At 43.1% G+C, this 15106-nt stretch overlaps 1 protein-coding gene across 11 annotated transcripts in view; it reads right to left on the bottom strand.

Moving 5' to 3' along the window:
- Positions 1 to 15106, bottom strand: part of MED12L (mediator complex subunit 12L) — a 320889-nt gene that overhangs the window by 225779 nt on the left and 80004 nt on the right. For 9 of the 11 annotated variants that reach the window (XM_087430382.1, XM_087430388.1, XM_087430380.1 and 6 more), the window contains 2 exons: positions 5289 to 5420; positions 2256 to 2382 (listed from right to left, as the gene is read on the bottom strand). The exons of 1 other annotated variant lie outside the window; for it this stretch is intronic. In XM_087430382.1, coding sequence (XP_087286508.1) covers positions 2256 to 2382; positions 5289 to 5420 — 259 coding nt within the window. The remainder of the gene's footprint in view (positions 1 to 2255; positions 2383 to 5288; positions 5421 to 15106) is intronic. One more of the 11 variants, XM_087430386.1, reaches the window with a different exon arrangement.

The raw sequence follows: 15106 nt of genomic DNA on the forward strand, positions 1-15106 counted from the left end.
GGCAGCCTGGGGTTCACAGATTCGGATCCTGGGTGTGGACCGACGCACCGCTTATCCAGCCATGCTGTGGCAAGCGTCCCACATATAAAGTGGAGGAAGATGGGCAGAGATGTTAGCTCAGGGCCAAGCCTCCTCACAAAAAATAAAAGTGGCCCCTGGCAAACGAATAACCATTTAAGTAATCACATAAACACATAAAATATCAGGTAAGAAAATAAAAGCAGGGCCCAGCCTGCTTTCCTCTGGTTTTACTATCAAAACAGCTCATGACTGTTTTTACACCTTGACTATGTCCGTGTATTTGCAGGGTATGCGTGTGCACTTTTTCAAAGGAGACTTCACAATAGAACCACAACTCAAATGGTATTTGAAGGCCGGCCCCGTGGCTTGGCGGTTAAGTGCTCGAGCTCCCCTACTGGCGGCCCAGGGTTCAAATCCTGGGCGCACACCGATGCACCGCTTGTCCAGCCATGCTGATGCCGCGTCCCACATACAGCAAGTAGAAGAACGTGCAGCTATGACATACAGCTATCTACTGGGGCTTTGGGGGGGAAAAAAAAAAAGGAGGAGGATTGGCAATAGATGTTAGCTCAGAGCCGGTCTTTCTCAGCAAAAAGAGGAGGATTAGCATGGATGTTAGCTCAGGGCTGATCTTCCTCACAAAAAAAAAAAAAATGGTATTTGAAAAAAATAGTGAGTGGGATCCACTGAAAAGAAAAAGGGAAAATGGAATAAAGAGGACACAAAGATGGAGCTGTGCAGTCTGTTTTAATTCATAACCAGTGTATGTAACTCCCATTATGACTTTTAATACTGTAACTGCACTCTAAAACTTGGTACTACCTTTGAGAGAAGGTTAAAAAATGTTGAGACTTCACTACACCCGCCCAGCCCCGTCCCTGGTCCCAGCGCACTCACACCTACAGGAAACAGACAGGCGCATCCAGGGAGGGGAAACTCAGTTCCCTGAAGGTTAGCCCAACTGCTTGATCTCGCAGATCCCTGAACTCAACGACCATGACCTCACCCGTGCTGCTGGAAACAGACAGCTTTCTCTGACCAGCCGTGAACGGATCCAGAACAGGCAATGGCGCAGAAGGAGGACGTTCTTCCCCAAGAGACAACAGGAGTGGGGACGGGATGAAGGAAGCAAAGGGCAATGTGTACCTCCCCCAGGATACAAGATAAGTCAGAGCTGCTAACTGCCATTCCTGATAACATATCTCCTGCCATCCGGATCTCCTCTGTCCTTGGATCTCCTCTGTCCTTGCACGTTTCTCCCTCCGTGTCCATGTTTCATTGCTGCTCCCTCCATTCCCACCACCAGCTTGGCTCCAGCTCTCACTGTCCTCCAGCCTGGAACAGCCGCCAAGGGACTAAAAGAACCTCGCCCCCCAGCGTCACTCAACCCAAAAGGAGGCCTTTCTCAGAGAATCAGAAGCAGGCCTATTGCTGTTTTACCGGCTTCTTTTCCACAAACGTCTCCCTCCCACCCCTCCATTCTTTATCTCCCCTTACTATCACTTTTCACTTTTTGCCATTTTTCTGTTGTTTCATCACTATCTATCCTAAGACCCTCTGTGTCATAAGAAAACCTCAGAATAAGATCAAGCCCAGTCAGCTCACAGAAATGACTTTTGTAAAGTGTCTGCCCATGGTATGAACCCACTCCTGGCTGTTTATTCCCAAATCCATGATCCCTACCAACAACAGAACAAAAGACAGAAGAAGAACGTGGAATGACATGAACATCCACGAGAGCATAGGGAAGCAGCCAACCATCTTAACAAATTAGTTCCTTGTATCAAGGACCTGGTTACAAAGCACTTCTGTTTAATTTTCTTCCCCCTTTTAAGATCAGGAGTTAGAAAATCAGAAATTTGGAAAATGGTTCGAAAAAATTCCAATTATCACAATATACAGTGAAACATCACAGGACCTTTGCTCCTCTATTTTGGTAAGAAGGATCTAGAAAGGAAAAATTGGTCCACCAAATATAAGGGAATGAAGTGACTTATTTTTTAAATTAATACAATTCTGCAAACGTTTTAAGTCTTTGAAGACTGCCTGATTGTAAAATTGCACAAAAGTCTCCATTGCAAACGTGCTACCAAATTTTGCTCAGTAAAACATACATTATATTCAGTGCCAATAACTTTTGATAAGATGCAAATAAGAAAAAACAAAAGGAGAATCAGCCCCAAGAAAACAGTCAATCCCTTATTTAAAATCTAAGAGCAAAGAGCTTTACTTACACAATGAGGGGGCCTGCGTATCTAAAAACCTTAGAAGAACATTCTGGAAAACAGGCAAACTAGATCCAGCAAGAGAGGCTGAAGAAATGGACTCCTTCTCATCTAAGACCTCTGATTCACCACATCTCTAAGGTTAAAAACAAACAAGCACAGTTATTTACAGAGGATAAGTAACAGGTGCAATGGTCATGAATTGGTTAGTTTTTTATTAACATTTAAGTTCTCAGATAAAACATGCAAAATTAATTGAGATTTCTGTACTTATTTGAGGGCCATGCATCGTAGGTAAATACAATTTCTAAAGGTTGGGAAAAACTACCCCAGAAAAATTCAAATGATCCCAAAGAACACCCATGAAAGACACTAGTCACATGGATTATCAACTCTGCACAGTGCGGCTCAAGTACCCGCCGAAAACACAGCCTCATACAACCAACCACTCATTATCTCTACACAAAGTTGCTAAAAATAATTTGAGACTGTCTTCCTTTTAAATAGCTTACGTTTAACTGAGAAATACTTGGGCGGGCCGGCACCGTGGCTTAGCGGTTTAGTGCTCGCGCTCTGCTACTGGCGGCCTGGGTTCAGATCCCGGGCGCGCACCAACGCACCGCTTGTCCGGCCATGCTGAGGCTGCGTTCCACATACAGCAACTAGAAGGATGTGCAACTATGACATACAACTATCTACTGGGGCTTTGGGGAAAAAAAGGGAGGAGGATTGGCAATAGATGTTAGCTCAGAGCCAGTCTTCCTCAGCAAAAAGAGGAGGATTAGCATAGATGTTAGCTCAGGGCTGATCTTCCTCACAGAAAAAAAAAAAAAAAAAAGAAAAGAAATACTTGGGCATGCATTGCTGACTGACTCCCCTGTGTGTGTTCATGTCAGGTGAGTGTATCTACGAGCATGTTTGGGGAAGTGTGGTCTCGAATGAGAAAGCTAACATAAGTCCCCTAATACGATTCTTCCTCTCATTCATCACTTCACCCGTAAGATCTCTCAGAACCTCGGGGAATCGCCACAGTTCATGAAACACATCTAGGGAAGCTGTTTAACTTCTGTATTCTTAAAGACAGAACTTACCAGAAAAGAAACAGTTTAGAAGCCATCCAAACCTCAGTTTCTCTTCTCTTTAATATCCCTTTGATCCCTCCCACTTTCATTACCAATTCTTTAATATTAAGATACTAATTATTACATTAAGATATTATTTCTACAATCCATCATCTCTTTACAAAGGTCAAATTTTGAAAATGGTGATGTTTAACAGAAATCAATTACCTTAAACATCTCTGAGAGAATACATTTTTAGATATGGATACATTTACACCTATTAAAATTACAAAGTAATCTGTGTGTGAAAGTAATCTATGTGTGAACCTCTTCTGAAAGTGAGTGAGAGTGTGTGTGTGTGTTTGCGTGTGCGTGTATGCTGGGACACTGGGGAGGGTAGGGGGGCAGAAGAGACACAACAACAACAATCCAGAAGGAGCAATGAAATTTCAGAAATTCAACTTTAGTTACAGAAGTTCAGTCATTGCAATTCACTGGAGAATAGTCTATTCATTAATGTGTAGAAAAAAGGCAATGCACTGCTTTTCTTAATTTGCACGTTGTAAAATGGGCTGTGTGGTTTACACCTGAACATCGGTCTCTTCAGGCCCACAGTCTTTTGTAGTTGGTGAACACTGCTTTCCCAACAGGAGGAGAGATGTGTCTATGAAAATATTCTTCCTATATCATTGTTAAACAGCTTCATGGGAAGCAGGTGTGTTATCAGTAACGAGGAGCCAGCTCAGTGCTAGGCCACTCACGCAACACAGGCTGTCTGAGCGTCTAGGATGCTTGTGCCAAGGACAGCACAGCGAGCAGGGTGGGCAAGGCCCCTGCTGCCAGCCCACAGTCTAGAGGGGGGTCGGCAGGCATTCAGTAATAAGCCAACGAGGAAAGGAAAACAGAGTGATGTGATAAAGGGGCTATGGGTGCTGTTACCTGTAGATAAGGTGGTGATGGGAGATCTTCCCAAGCAGGTGACACAGGCTGAGCTGGGAAAGCTACAGAGAAAGTGACACTTTCTGAAACAGGAATGGTAGAAAGAAACGGGCCACGTAAAGACGGGAGCAGAGTTTGCCGCCCAGAAGGAACAAAGACCCCAGATAAAAGCGAGTGTGGTGTGTTAGAGGGACAGGAAGACCAAGGTGGTCAGAACTGTGTGTGACCCGGGGAGAAGGCGCGAGACGGGTGGGAAAGGCAGGCAGGGGAGGCTCACGCGAGGCTCTGTGGGCGGAGGTGAGGAGCCATCAGGAGTCCCAGGAGGGACAATGGGTCTGTTTCCACTCTGAAAAGACGGCTCTGGGTGCCGTGTGGAGGATGTGGAGAAGGAGAGGGAGGAGCTAGGAGGCCCTGCAGCCCAGGAGGGAGAGGACGGGGCCTGGTCAGACCACACACACCTTCTCCAGAGCCATCCCAGCTCAGGCTTACAGCAGAAAAGAAGGCTCACTCAAAAATCTCCCCTTCAACAAAAGCTAATGCTTATGACGTTAGTTTGGCTTTTTCTTTTATAACCTACTTCTGAGGCTTCAATTGCTCTCTCTGGGGCCAGAACACAATCTCAAAAACTAATGCAAATTGGTATCTGTAATCTCATAGTCACAACTGGTATATATTATATACATGTGGGTATATATACGTGTATATGTGTGTATATATACACACATATACACGTATATATACCCACATGCATATAAAAAATGTATGTACGCATGTGTGTCTTAACCTCACAAAGTGAGATTTCCTTGTTCTAAATAGAATGTTAAGTTTATTTTAAAAGATACAATTCTAAATTAGTCCTGATTGTAAATGATTGGTTTCATCAACTTAGAGGGACCCTAGTGTGAAGTCCTTATGTGAATTTTGCGAACATTCTCCCTTTTTCCTTCAAGAGAAAAAATGAGCACAATGAGAGTAAAAAAGACTCCTCCCCAAAAGGTCTTTTCAGACGATGACCGTCAACAAGCAGAGACACGGCACCCACCTCCGCCTCGACTTCCGCTTGCCGCTTCTCCAGGAGCTTGGCCACGGCCATTGCCCTGTGCTTGCCGGACCGCTTGCAGCTCACGGCCCACTCACACAGGAGCGTCACCACGGCTTCATCGTTGGGGGCGACCTAACGACCGAGAGAGACGGGTACCAGCCACAGCGCAGGAAACACTTCCCCAGTAGAGGCAGGAAGCGAGCAGCGAGAATTTAAAGCTTTAATGCTTTCTTCTAATATTTTACTACAGTCATTGTAGAAAGTGGTCCCAAATCTTTTCTAATTGAAGTATAAAGAGCAAAAGTTCAGTCATAAGGAAGGAAATAACCTACTTAGAACGGCTGAATCTGTGACAATTCCAAGAGAATTAGCTTCCTTGAATACGTCTTCCCTTACACAGGACCGTAACCTGCCCTGTCGACCCTCCGGAACACACTTTCACAGCACACGGAAAGGCAACCAACCACTGAATGGCAACAACAGCTGCCACGTGCCCAATACGCCACCCCACCGTTTACCCTCAGGCTTCACTCAACACGTGACACAAACAAGCCACGTCAAGAGTCACCCGGTCCAAGGGGGAGGTGGAGGGAACAAATGAGGGGAAACCAGAATGCTGATCGAAGACCCACTGCATCAGAAACCACAAACCTGATGAATGACAGCCAAGCATCCAAAGGGGACAAAAATTAAAAGCAGACACAGTTAACGAAGGACAGCGGCCGGGTCTATGTAGGGCTTAGCACGGTCACCGAGACTGCAGCCATGGTTGTCATGGCCTAGAAATGGGCACCAGAGACTGAGGAGGAGAGGAGTCAAAGAAAGGTCACAGGGACCCAAGGAACAGGAATTGGGGGACAGGAGGAGGGATGCCAGCGGGGGGTCGTCCTTCTGTGCAAACTGGCCTTCCTTCTAGAGGATCCATCCAACCAACTGGACATCAACATCAGTGTTTACTATCTGCCCAACTGTATCAACACTATGCCCGAAGAGCTGCATCATCACAGCACCGGCCTTCATGCGCTGTGTGAGACGGTCTCAACTCTAGAACACGTAAGTTCAGGTAAGATCCTGATGGTTACGGACACTCCTAGGAAGAACACAGACTTACACACACACAATTTTAATACAACATTTCAGAACGTTTGCAGACGCGGAGAAGACATCCAACAATTCCAGGAGAAGAATCCCTATCAGCTTTTAGATACCAAAAAACAATTCAGACCAGGAAAACCAGTTTATTCTAAGATTTTTAGTCTTCCTATCCTAAATTTGGTTAAACATATGGTGACTCAAAACAAAGAAACGTTAAGTTATCTTGGCCAGATATCTCAAAAGGAGCTCTGGGTCTCTTAATGTAAAACGAGAAATAATTCAATGCAAATGTATAAAGAATGAACATAACATTTAAAAAAGAAAACAAACTGGGAGGAATTCCTGCCTGGATTCAATCTAATCCAGAGAAAAGTAAAAATACAAAAGTCAATCCAGTGAGGCCCAACATACTTAGATCTAGAATAGTAAAGAGAACAAAAGAGTTACCCTAAAAATACTGCCATCTGTTTTTAATAAGTTAATCTGGTCAGTAACACACATCATGTCCACATTTATAAAGATGTTTTTATTTTCCTCTGCATCGTCAAAATGAGGTGAAAATGTGCTACAAAAGAATAAACAGTTGACTCACCCAACTTAAGTAATAGGCTCTGCTTGACCTAGAGATGCACAGAAAAGAACAGATAAAGGAAAGACTTCTTTTTAACACATCCAGATATGACCACTGGTTTGGGGTAATGTGCTAGAAAACCAATCCTAGGAAGGAGTCAATCCACTTCCTAAAGCACTTACTAAGTACCCATGATATGCTAGGCATTGAGGAAACAAAAAATTTAAAAGATCTGGCCCCTGTTCTCAAAAAGTTCACCTTCTAGAGGGAAAAGCAGAAAAGACAGTCATCATAAAGCAATAAGATGTTCTGACAGTGTGGAGGGGAAGTAATGAAGTCTGGTCACCGGCAGCTTACACGTCTCATAGGTGACGAGCACACGTCTGTCCAGCTTACAGACATCTGAGCTCTTAACTTGAAGACAGACAGGCCTGTGGTTCACCTGCTCCAGCTGTGGTCTCAATTTGTAATGATTAGGAATTAAGTGAAATAAGTGAAAATGCAGGTGAAAGACTGAGTTTTTAAAATAGAAAATTTATCACAGAAATGTTCCTGTCCTCCTATCAATTGTGCCCATAAAAAGCTATACATTAAAAGCTATTTTCAACCAATAAGTATTTTCCATTACTGGCCAGATTCCAATAGTGCAAAGTCCACTCCGGTCTGAACATCCAATAGCCTGCCAAATGATGCCACTCTTTCCGGAGGACACTGGGGTGGTGGGAGGGAGGAAGAGGCAGGTTCTGTGCTTATTTCAAAAGAAACAGTAAGATATTACAGTGGAACTTTTATGACTAACTTCTCAGAAAATCGCATTGGAAAATCAGGTCAAATTATACCAACTTGACAGCAGCTATCTCTGCAATACGAATAATTACACATTTATACATTTGGGTCACAGAGCATTTCATTAGTTCTTTATTATTGAAAACTTATGCTAGTTAGAAAATAAATTTTTATAATTTTAGCATTATTTTTCAAGATAACTTCCCATTCAAACCCCCACACCCACTCCCTTCCACTATTTACTATGAAGTTTTAGTTCACATTTTCAGTGGTTTTACTAAGAGGCCTCTTCTAGATTTCACTAATTACCAAAAATAAGGATGCTACCCTACTTATTTAACTCTAAAAACCAGTTCCAGGGTACATCCCATCAGACATGTTCACCACGCAGACAGACAGACAGACATCCACGGCTCATGCTCCCCACAATCGGATGCCTCGTACCCCTACCCTGCTCTGCATCAACTGACTTGTAGAATGACAGGATGGCTTCCATTTGCCTGCCAGATGCTATCTTACAAATTAATTCAAATAACTGTCAACAGGACATCAGGATTTCAAGTATGTGAGTTGAAATGCATTCTCATCCTATAAACAAATTTCCAAAAATACTAAGCTCCTTTTCTTTAAAACAATCAATAATTGTTTATTAAGTGAAATTTAATAAATATTATTTAAACTCATAATAAATTGAAGGCAAAAATTTGAGGTAATTTAGTAGTTCAAGACATGAACTAAATATAGCCCCCGGCCTGCAACAAGATGACAATTAAGTGGGACAGACATATGTGTATATAAACAATATGGAGGCATAAAAAAGGACACAAAAATGATCTCAGAAAATCAACAACATTCAACAGGAGCAGAGAGAGAAGACTGAAGGGCATTATTATAGATGCTTCTTTTAGAAGGTGGCTTTCAAGAAAAACCTTGAAGAATGAGTTCAATTTTAAAACAGAGATGAACAAAAGGAGAAATAAGTATGAGGTAGGCAGAATAATGCCCCTCCCCAAAGATGTCCACATTCTAATCACAGGACCTGTGAGTTGGTCACCTTAAATGACAACAGGGACTTTGCGATTGTGATTAAGTTAAGGATTTTTGGGTTTTTTTTTTCTGTGAGGAAGACCAGCCCTGAGCTAATATCTCATGCCAATCCTCCTCTTTTTGCTGAGGAAGATTGGCCCTGGGCTAACATCCACGCCCATCTTCCTCTACTTTATATGGGACACTGCCACAGCACGGCTTGACAAACAGTGCATCGGTGTGCACCCAGGATCCAAACCTGAGAACCCTGGGCTGCCGAAGCGGAGCGCCTGCACGTAATCGTTGCGCCACTGGGCCCACCAGGTAAGTTAAGGATTTTGAGAGGATGATTTGGGTGGGCCTAAAGTAATCAAAGGGAGGATTTATAAGGGAAAGAGGGAAGCAAGAGAGAGAAAGAGATGTGACAATGGAAGCAGGAGTCAGAGTCAGGGAGAGATGTGAAGATGCTGTGCCGCTGGCTTCAAAAATGAAGCAAGGTCACAGCTAAGGAATGCAGGTGACCTCTAGAAGCTGGAAAACGCAAGGAATCGGATTCTCCCCTAGAGCCTCCAGAAGGAACACAGCCCGCCTGACCCTGTGATTATAGCCCAGTAAAACCATAACCTCCAAAACTGTAAGAGAATAAATATGGGCTGTTTTGAGGCACTAAATTTCTGATAAAGTGTTACAGCAGCAATAGGAAACTAACTCAAAGTAGTTTTAAACAAACACATAAAGAGTGGAAAACATGGTTGTGGTTCAACGAATTACAGGAGCAGAGGACTGCTGGTTAAATGGCAAATATAGGAAGGCTACAATACAAAATTCAAAATCTGGGGAAAAAAGTTTAATGATACACTGAAAAAGAGTACCATGAAACAGGCAATAGCCTCATTCGTTCATTTACTTATTCATCAATAAACATGTACTAGCACCTACGATTGCCAGATCTTCTTCTAAGCACTGCATATAAATAGATTCTCATGTATCACTTTGTAGGAATAAAAATTGGTATTTCTCTTTTGGATGTAATTTCTATTATATAACGAGAGTCTTACAAGTGTTCGTATTATTTGCTCCAATAATTCAATCTCTGAGAATACAGCCCAAGGAAATTATCTTCAAGTACAAAGATATGAGTGTTCCAGGCATCCATGAAGCGTGCTACCAAACAGTCCCCGAAGGTCCACGCAGACAGTTCACAGGCAGGAGTATTTGTCGTCAGCAATGCAACTACAGGAATTTTTGCGGTTGTTTTGTTTTTATTTCTGCAGGCAAATCATGGTATTTTGATATCTAATTAAAGATGTATAAATAGGAAAGGCAGATGGGAGAGGCTTGTCACGGAACACAGGAGGGGGGACGTCAAAGGTTCGTGATTGCCAGTGAAGTCAGATCCGCCCTCAAACAAGGTCTGCCCTCTGTCTGCCCACCGTTCTCCCTGCCTTCCAGGAACAGCACCCCTCCTTCTGTGGGTCTTGCTCCTCCTGCCCCCAGGTGGCTCAAGGAGGGGGGGTGGTTACCAACTGTAGGATCCCACCCTCTTGGCTTTAATGGTACGTCTGGATTCAGGACTTTGATACGCAGTGAGGACTGTAGGCAATTCTTTGAACACAAGAGAAAAAAAAAATCCCTCTATCTGGCACCCATCGTACACTGCTCTGTGCTCAATCTTGTAAGACATTCTTGATGCTAAGAGACTAGCCCTGTCCACGTGAAACTGTCTGTTTCTATTCTGATCAAAAATCTGTTTTTAAAAATAGACTTTCTGCAATATTTATTGCTTATTCTAGTCATTACTGAAGTCCTAGCACTTATAACTGACCAAAGCAGACACAAGAAAAGTAAAAAACTGAAAGTTCTTGATCTTAAATGTAAATCTTTGTAGTCACTTCCAATGAAAATTTAAAACATAAAATAACTTAGTATGGACTTAATTACTCTCAAAATCACTAATAAAAATATCTTTCCAAATTTGCAGGTGGTAGTAATAAAGATAACATTTATTCAGTGCTTACTCAACTTGCAGTCAGACACTGCAATAAACGTGGTTCAGGAATTCTCTCTTTTACCCTTCACTACCTAGGAGCTAGTTATTTCTATTATCCCCATTTTACAGATAAGGAAACCAAGGCACAGAGACGTTCAATAACACATCCAAGATCACTCAATCTAGTTGAAGGAGCTCTTGGCACAACACAACCCTTGGGAAACGAACTAAGTAAGCAGAGCAACACAGGGATGTCAAACAGACCTGGGAAGTTAATTGTGACCCTCCCCCAGGGTGCACAACGGCCGTGCATGTGAGCCCCACATTCTCTGGGCTCTTCTGCCTCCACCTCGGTGCTCACAGCCTCAGAGTCATCTGCTCCCCTGTGCTGTCATATTTACTTCCATGTCACATGCTTCCTTCACAACACAGCTTTGTGGTTATTACATCTCCAGCTGCTGGCTTCAGACATCCATTAGGAAGACACGCCTCTGAGAACTACTGAAGGAAAGCATGTCACCATCCCAAACACATAAAGGAGAGGAGGTCTCCAGGGGCAGTAACAGGCAGCTTTTCATATTGGTATTTTATAATGGACACTAAAAAGTTGTTGAGCAGTACACGACACACACACCCTGGCCTGTACCTACACAGGCAAATGGGGTACACAAGAACCAGGGACAGAGCGAGAAAGGGAGCCATGAACATGAAGTTAAGGTCAGAGAAAAAGCACCAAACTAGGGGGTCCGAATCTGAGTTCTGGCCCCGGCATAAACTAAATCATGTAATCATGGCAATAATAACGTTAACAGCTGTACATTTCCAACCCCAGGTAGTAGCAGTAGTCAGGTGTCTCACACACATCATCTCAACCTCAACAACAAGCTTTGAAGTAGGTGATGCTATTCCCACTTTACAGATAAGAAAACTGAGGTCAGAAGTTAAGTAAGAGGGCCAAGGGCACTGAGATGGAAAGTGGCAGAACTAGGAGACCTAATTCCAAAGCCCACACTTTCCGCTGCCCCATGCTGCTGCTCCCATCATGGGTGAATCAAGATCGCTGGGAGGGAGCACAAGGCGCGTCGTGGCTCACATGACCCCAGGAAGCCTGCTGCCCGGCCCCACCCCAACCAGCCACTGCCGCCCACTCTTCCAGCCCCGACTCTGCCTCTCTAGGGACCAGCCAGACTTCTAATCTAATTGATACACAGAAAACGAAACCACAGGAGTGAATTACCTAAGACTTCCACCTCCAACACTTGCTGGACTAGATGCTCGTATAAGGCAGGGAATTTCTTTTTCGTGGTTTTATTTTCAGCATCTACCACAATGCCTGGCACACAGTAGCTTCAATATTTTTAAATCAAAGAGTAAAAGCAATATACTGTTTTACACAAAACTCAAGGGAACAACAAGGTCGATGGAGGCTGGGGAGTTTACATCTCATCTCCGTCCCCCGACACACAGACGCACATACTTACTATGGAAAAATATCTGACCGAATCCAACAGTTAAGTGTGAAACACTAGAAGCATTCTCATCCCTAATTTAATGAGTCAAGGATGCTGGCCCCAGCACTATTCTTCAGTATCATTCTGAAATATTTAGTCAATGGAAAGAAAAAGGAATAAATATGAAAGGATAAGGCAATATTACTACAGTTTACATAAAATGATTATCTCCTCCACCAACCCAGAGAATCAGAAAACTTATCAGGACTAACAGAGTTGAGCACCATGACTAGAACAAAATAACCAAGCAAAAAGTGATGGACAGTATTAAGCAGTGAGGAAAACACCCTACAGAATATTATGCAAAGTGCAGTCCCATTTACGTCGTCCAGTCCGTCACGGTCGTTACGAGTTCACACACGCGCACATAAGAGCCCAGGAAAACACCCACAGGCGAGGGCTGCAGCGAGCGGCAGTCCCAGCTCCTGTGCGCACTGAGCGTCTGTTACACAGGACGCCTGCTCCGAGCCTTTAAGGACAGCCCACAACTGCTGAGCAAACCGAGGCCTCAAGCTGCAACAACCTGCTCAATGTCTCAAAGTACGAGGTCACAACCTGAGAGTCAAATCCCAGCGGTCAGGCTCCACAGCAGGGCCCTTAGGCCAAAACATCTCCTTCCTGGGCAGGAGAGGGGGACGGGGTCCCGGTTGTGACCTGAAACAGACTTCTTACACCAAGCGTGTGTTCATGTACTTCATGCTAACAATCACAGGAAGAAATAACTTCTACAAGGAGACCAAAGGAGAGGACGAACGGACACTAAATTAAAAAATCCACAAAGCCCTTCACACAACAGCGTTGTTCACCTGGCCTCGTGCACTTGGGACACACCCACGTTGGGTAAAACACTGAAATCATTCATTCTGCTGCAAATAATCGTCATTAAAGGTGCTATCTACATCTATAATAATGACTTTCCAAATATGAAGGGACGTCTTCATCGTAGGGGGATTTGTCACGTTGTTCTCTTCTGGTGGAGGGCGGGCACCAACCTGACAAGCTAGGCCCAATTCAGTCCCCCAGTAACCCAGTGTCTCTGGAAGCTAACCAGGTCTGCTATCCTTTAACAAACAAAGGAGGGAAATAATTGGCAACTACACCTGAGAGGCAGGCTTCCTTTAGAAATCAGAAGATACTTGGTGAGATTGTTTGCTATTTCAAAATAAGAAATGTCTTCAAATACTACCCAGATTACACGACAGTACCATGAAAGGGAACGGGACCAATTAATGACTCATGACTATAAACCACAGCAAGCTCAGAGGACTTGAGGTCAGATACCTGCTCAAGCTCTTCAACAGCTCTTTAATCTGAGACTAAAAGGACATGTTTTTAAATATAATTAATTGCTCTACGTCAACATTAAACAAAATGGCCGTATCAGGATAAAAACATTATTCATGTTACAGCCCCCATGAATAACATGGAATAATATGTAGTGATACTAGCACGTCACACGGTCTGCAAGAGAGGCCCCTTACAGAGATCTGGATGAATTTCCAGAGTCACATAAGGTAAAAATCGGTCTAAACTGCTAAAGAACATAAGCCTGTTATACATTTCACAAACAGTATTTCTAACATTCAGAATCACCATGTGAAGTGATAAGCCTACAATTGTTAATCACAAACTCACAAGATTTATTATGTAAATATAAATAGTATTCATTTTTGAAAAATCTTTATCTATATGATATGTACATTTCCAAAAGATATTTGAGACAGTTGATTTTTGGTGAGGAAAGGGGCAGGTTTTCCTAGTCTCACATCCTTAGAATCAAGGCTGATAGCCTTCAGGTCTTGTGACACTTGAGAAACAAAATATACACCATGAAAGCAAAAAAGACTTCCTTTTTTTTAAGCAGCAGTTAACAATAGTACACCTCTGAGTTCCGAGAAGGAAAGAGGTAGATAAGCAAGAAAAATTAAAACAATTCCTCTGAGTATTTAAATCAACTAATTGTCATTAATTTAAATGAATTTGCTATCCTTTAGTTAAATCATCAACATTTAAATAATAATACAAACGGAGAAGATAGTCTTGAGAAATATGCAATTGCATAACAGAAGTCACAAGAGATGAATTATAATCACAAAGAAAATCCCTCTGAAAGTCCTTGAAAAGTCCACGTCTCTCATACTGAAAACAATGAAAACACTAGACTTAATTCCCAAAAGCTATCACCATATGGTACAATAAACTTTATGGCCTGCCTTTTATGAAGAATGACGGAAACAGAGAGATGAGAAGGTTAATATCAGTTTCTAAAACCTGGAGCTGGTTCTACTCACTTGACAACTGACGCTGCCCAGCCAAGAACATGCGCTTGGCATTCACTGGGTGTTGACATGCTCAGTGGGTTCCATTAGCAAGGCCACCGTACAGACAAAGGCAGCGACACTGAGGGAGCTAAGTAACTAGGCGAGGCCACAGCTACTTGGCAGCAAAGACAGGGTTCAAACCCAGGTCTGAAGCGGCCTCGAGCCTGCGATGCCATACAAAGGCCAGACTGCTCAACCTGAGGATCCGGATTTTCTAAATTAAATATTGTTTACTACATTAAAATCATCAAACAAGCTTTTAAAAATCCGTTAGAAATTATTCCTGCAAATAAATGTGGCAAGATTAATAAGTGAAAACTGTTCATGGCAATTATAAACTTTTTCCTTCCTCTTTCCAAAATTCCATCTGACACTTGTTTCTCCAGCTATAGTTACCTGAAACAAAACGACTTTTCAAAGAAGCAGTTCAAGGAATAGAATCTAAGGGTGTTGCTCTGGATCCACTTAGGACTCCAGTCCCTGCACTCTCTCCGGAGAGTCGGGTGTGAGCCTGGACT

This window comes from Ceratotherium simum, chromosome 5 (assembly GCF_057802395.1).
Source record: "Ceratotherium simum simum isolate JZ-2026a chromosome 5, ASM5780239v1, whole genome shotgun sequence".
NCBI classification, from domain to species: domain Eukaryota; kingdom Metazoa; phylum Chordata; class Mammalia; order Perissodactyla; family Rhinocerotidae; genus Ceratotherium; species Ceratotherium simum.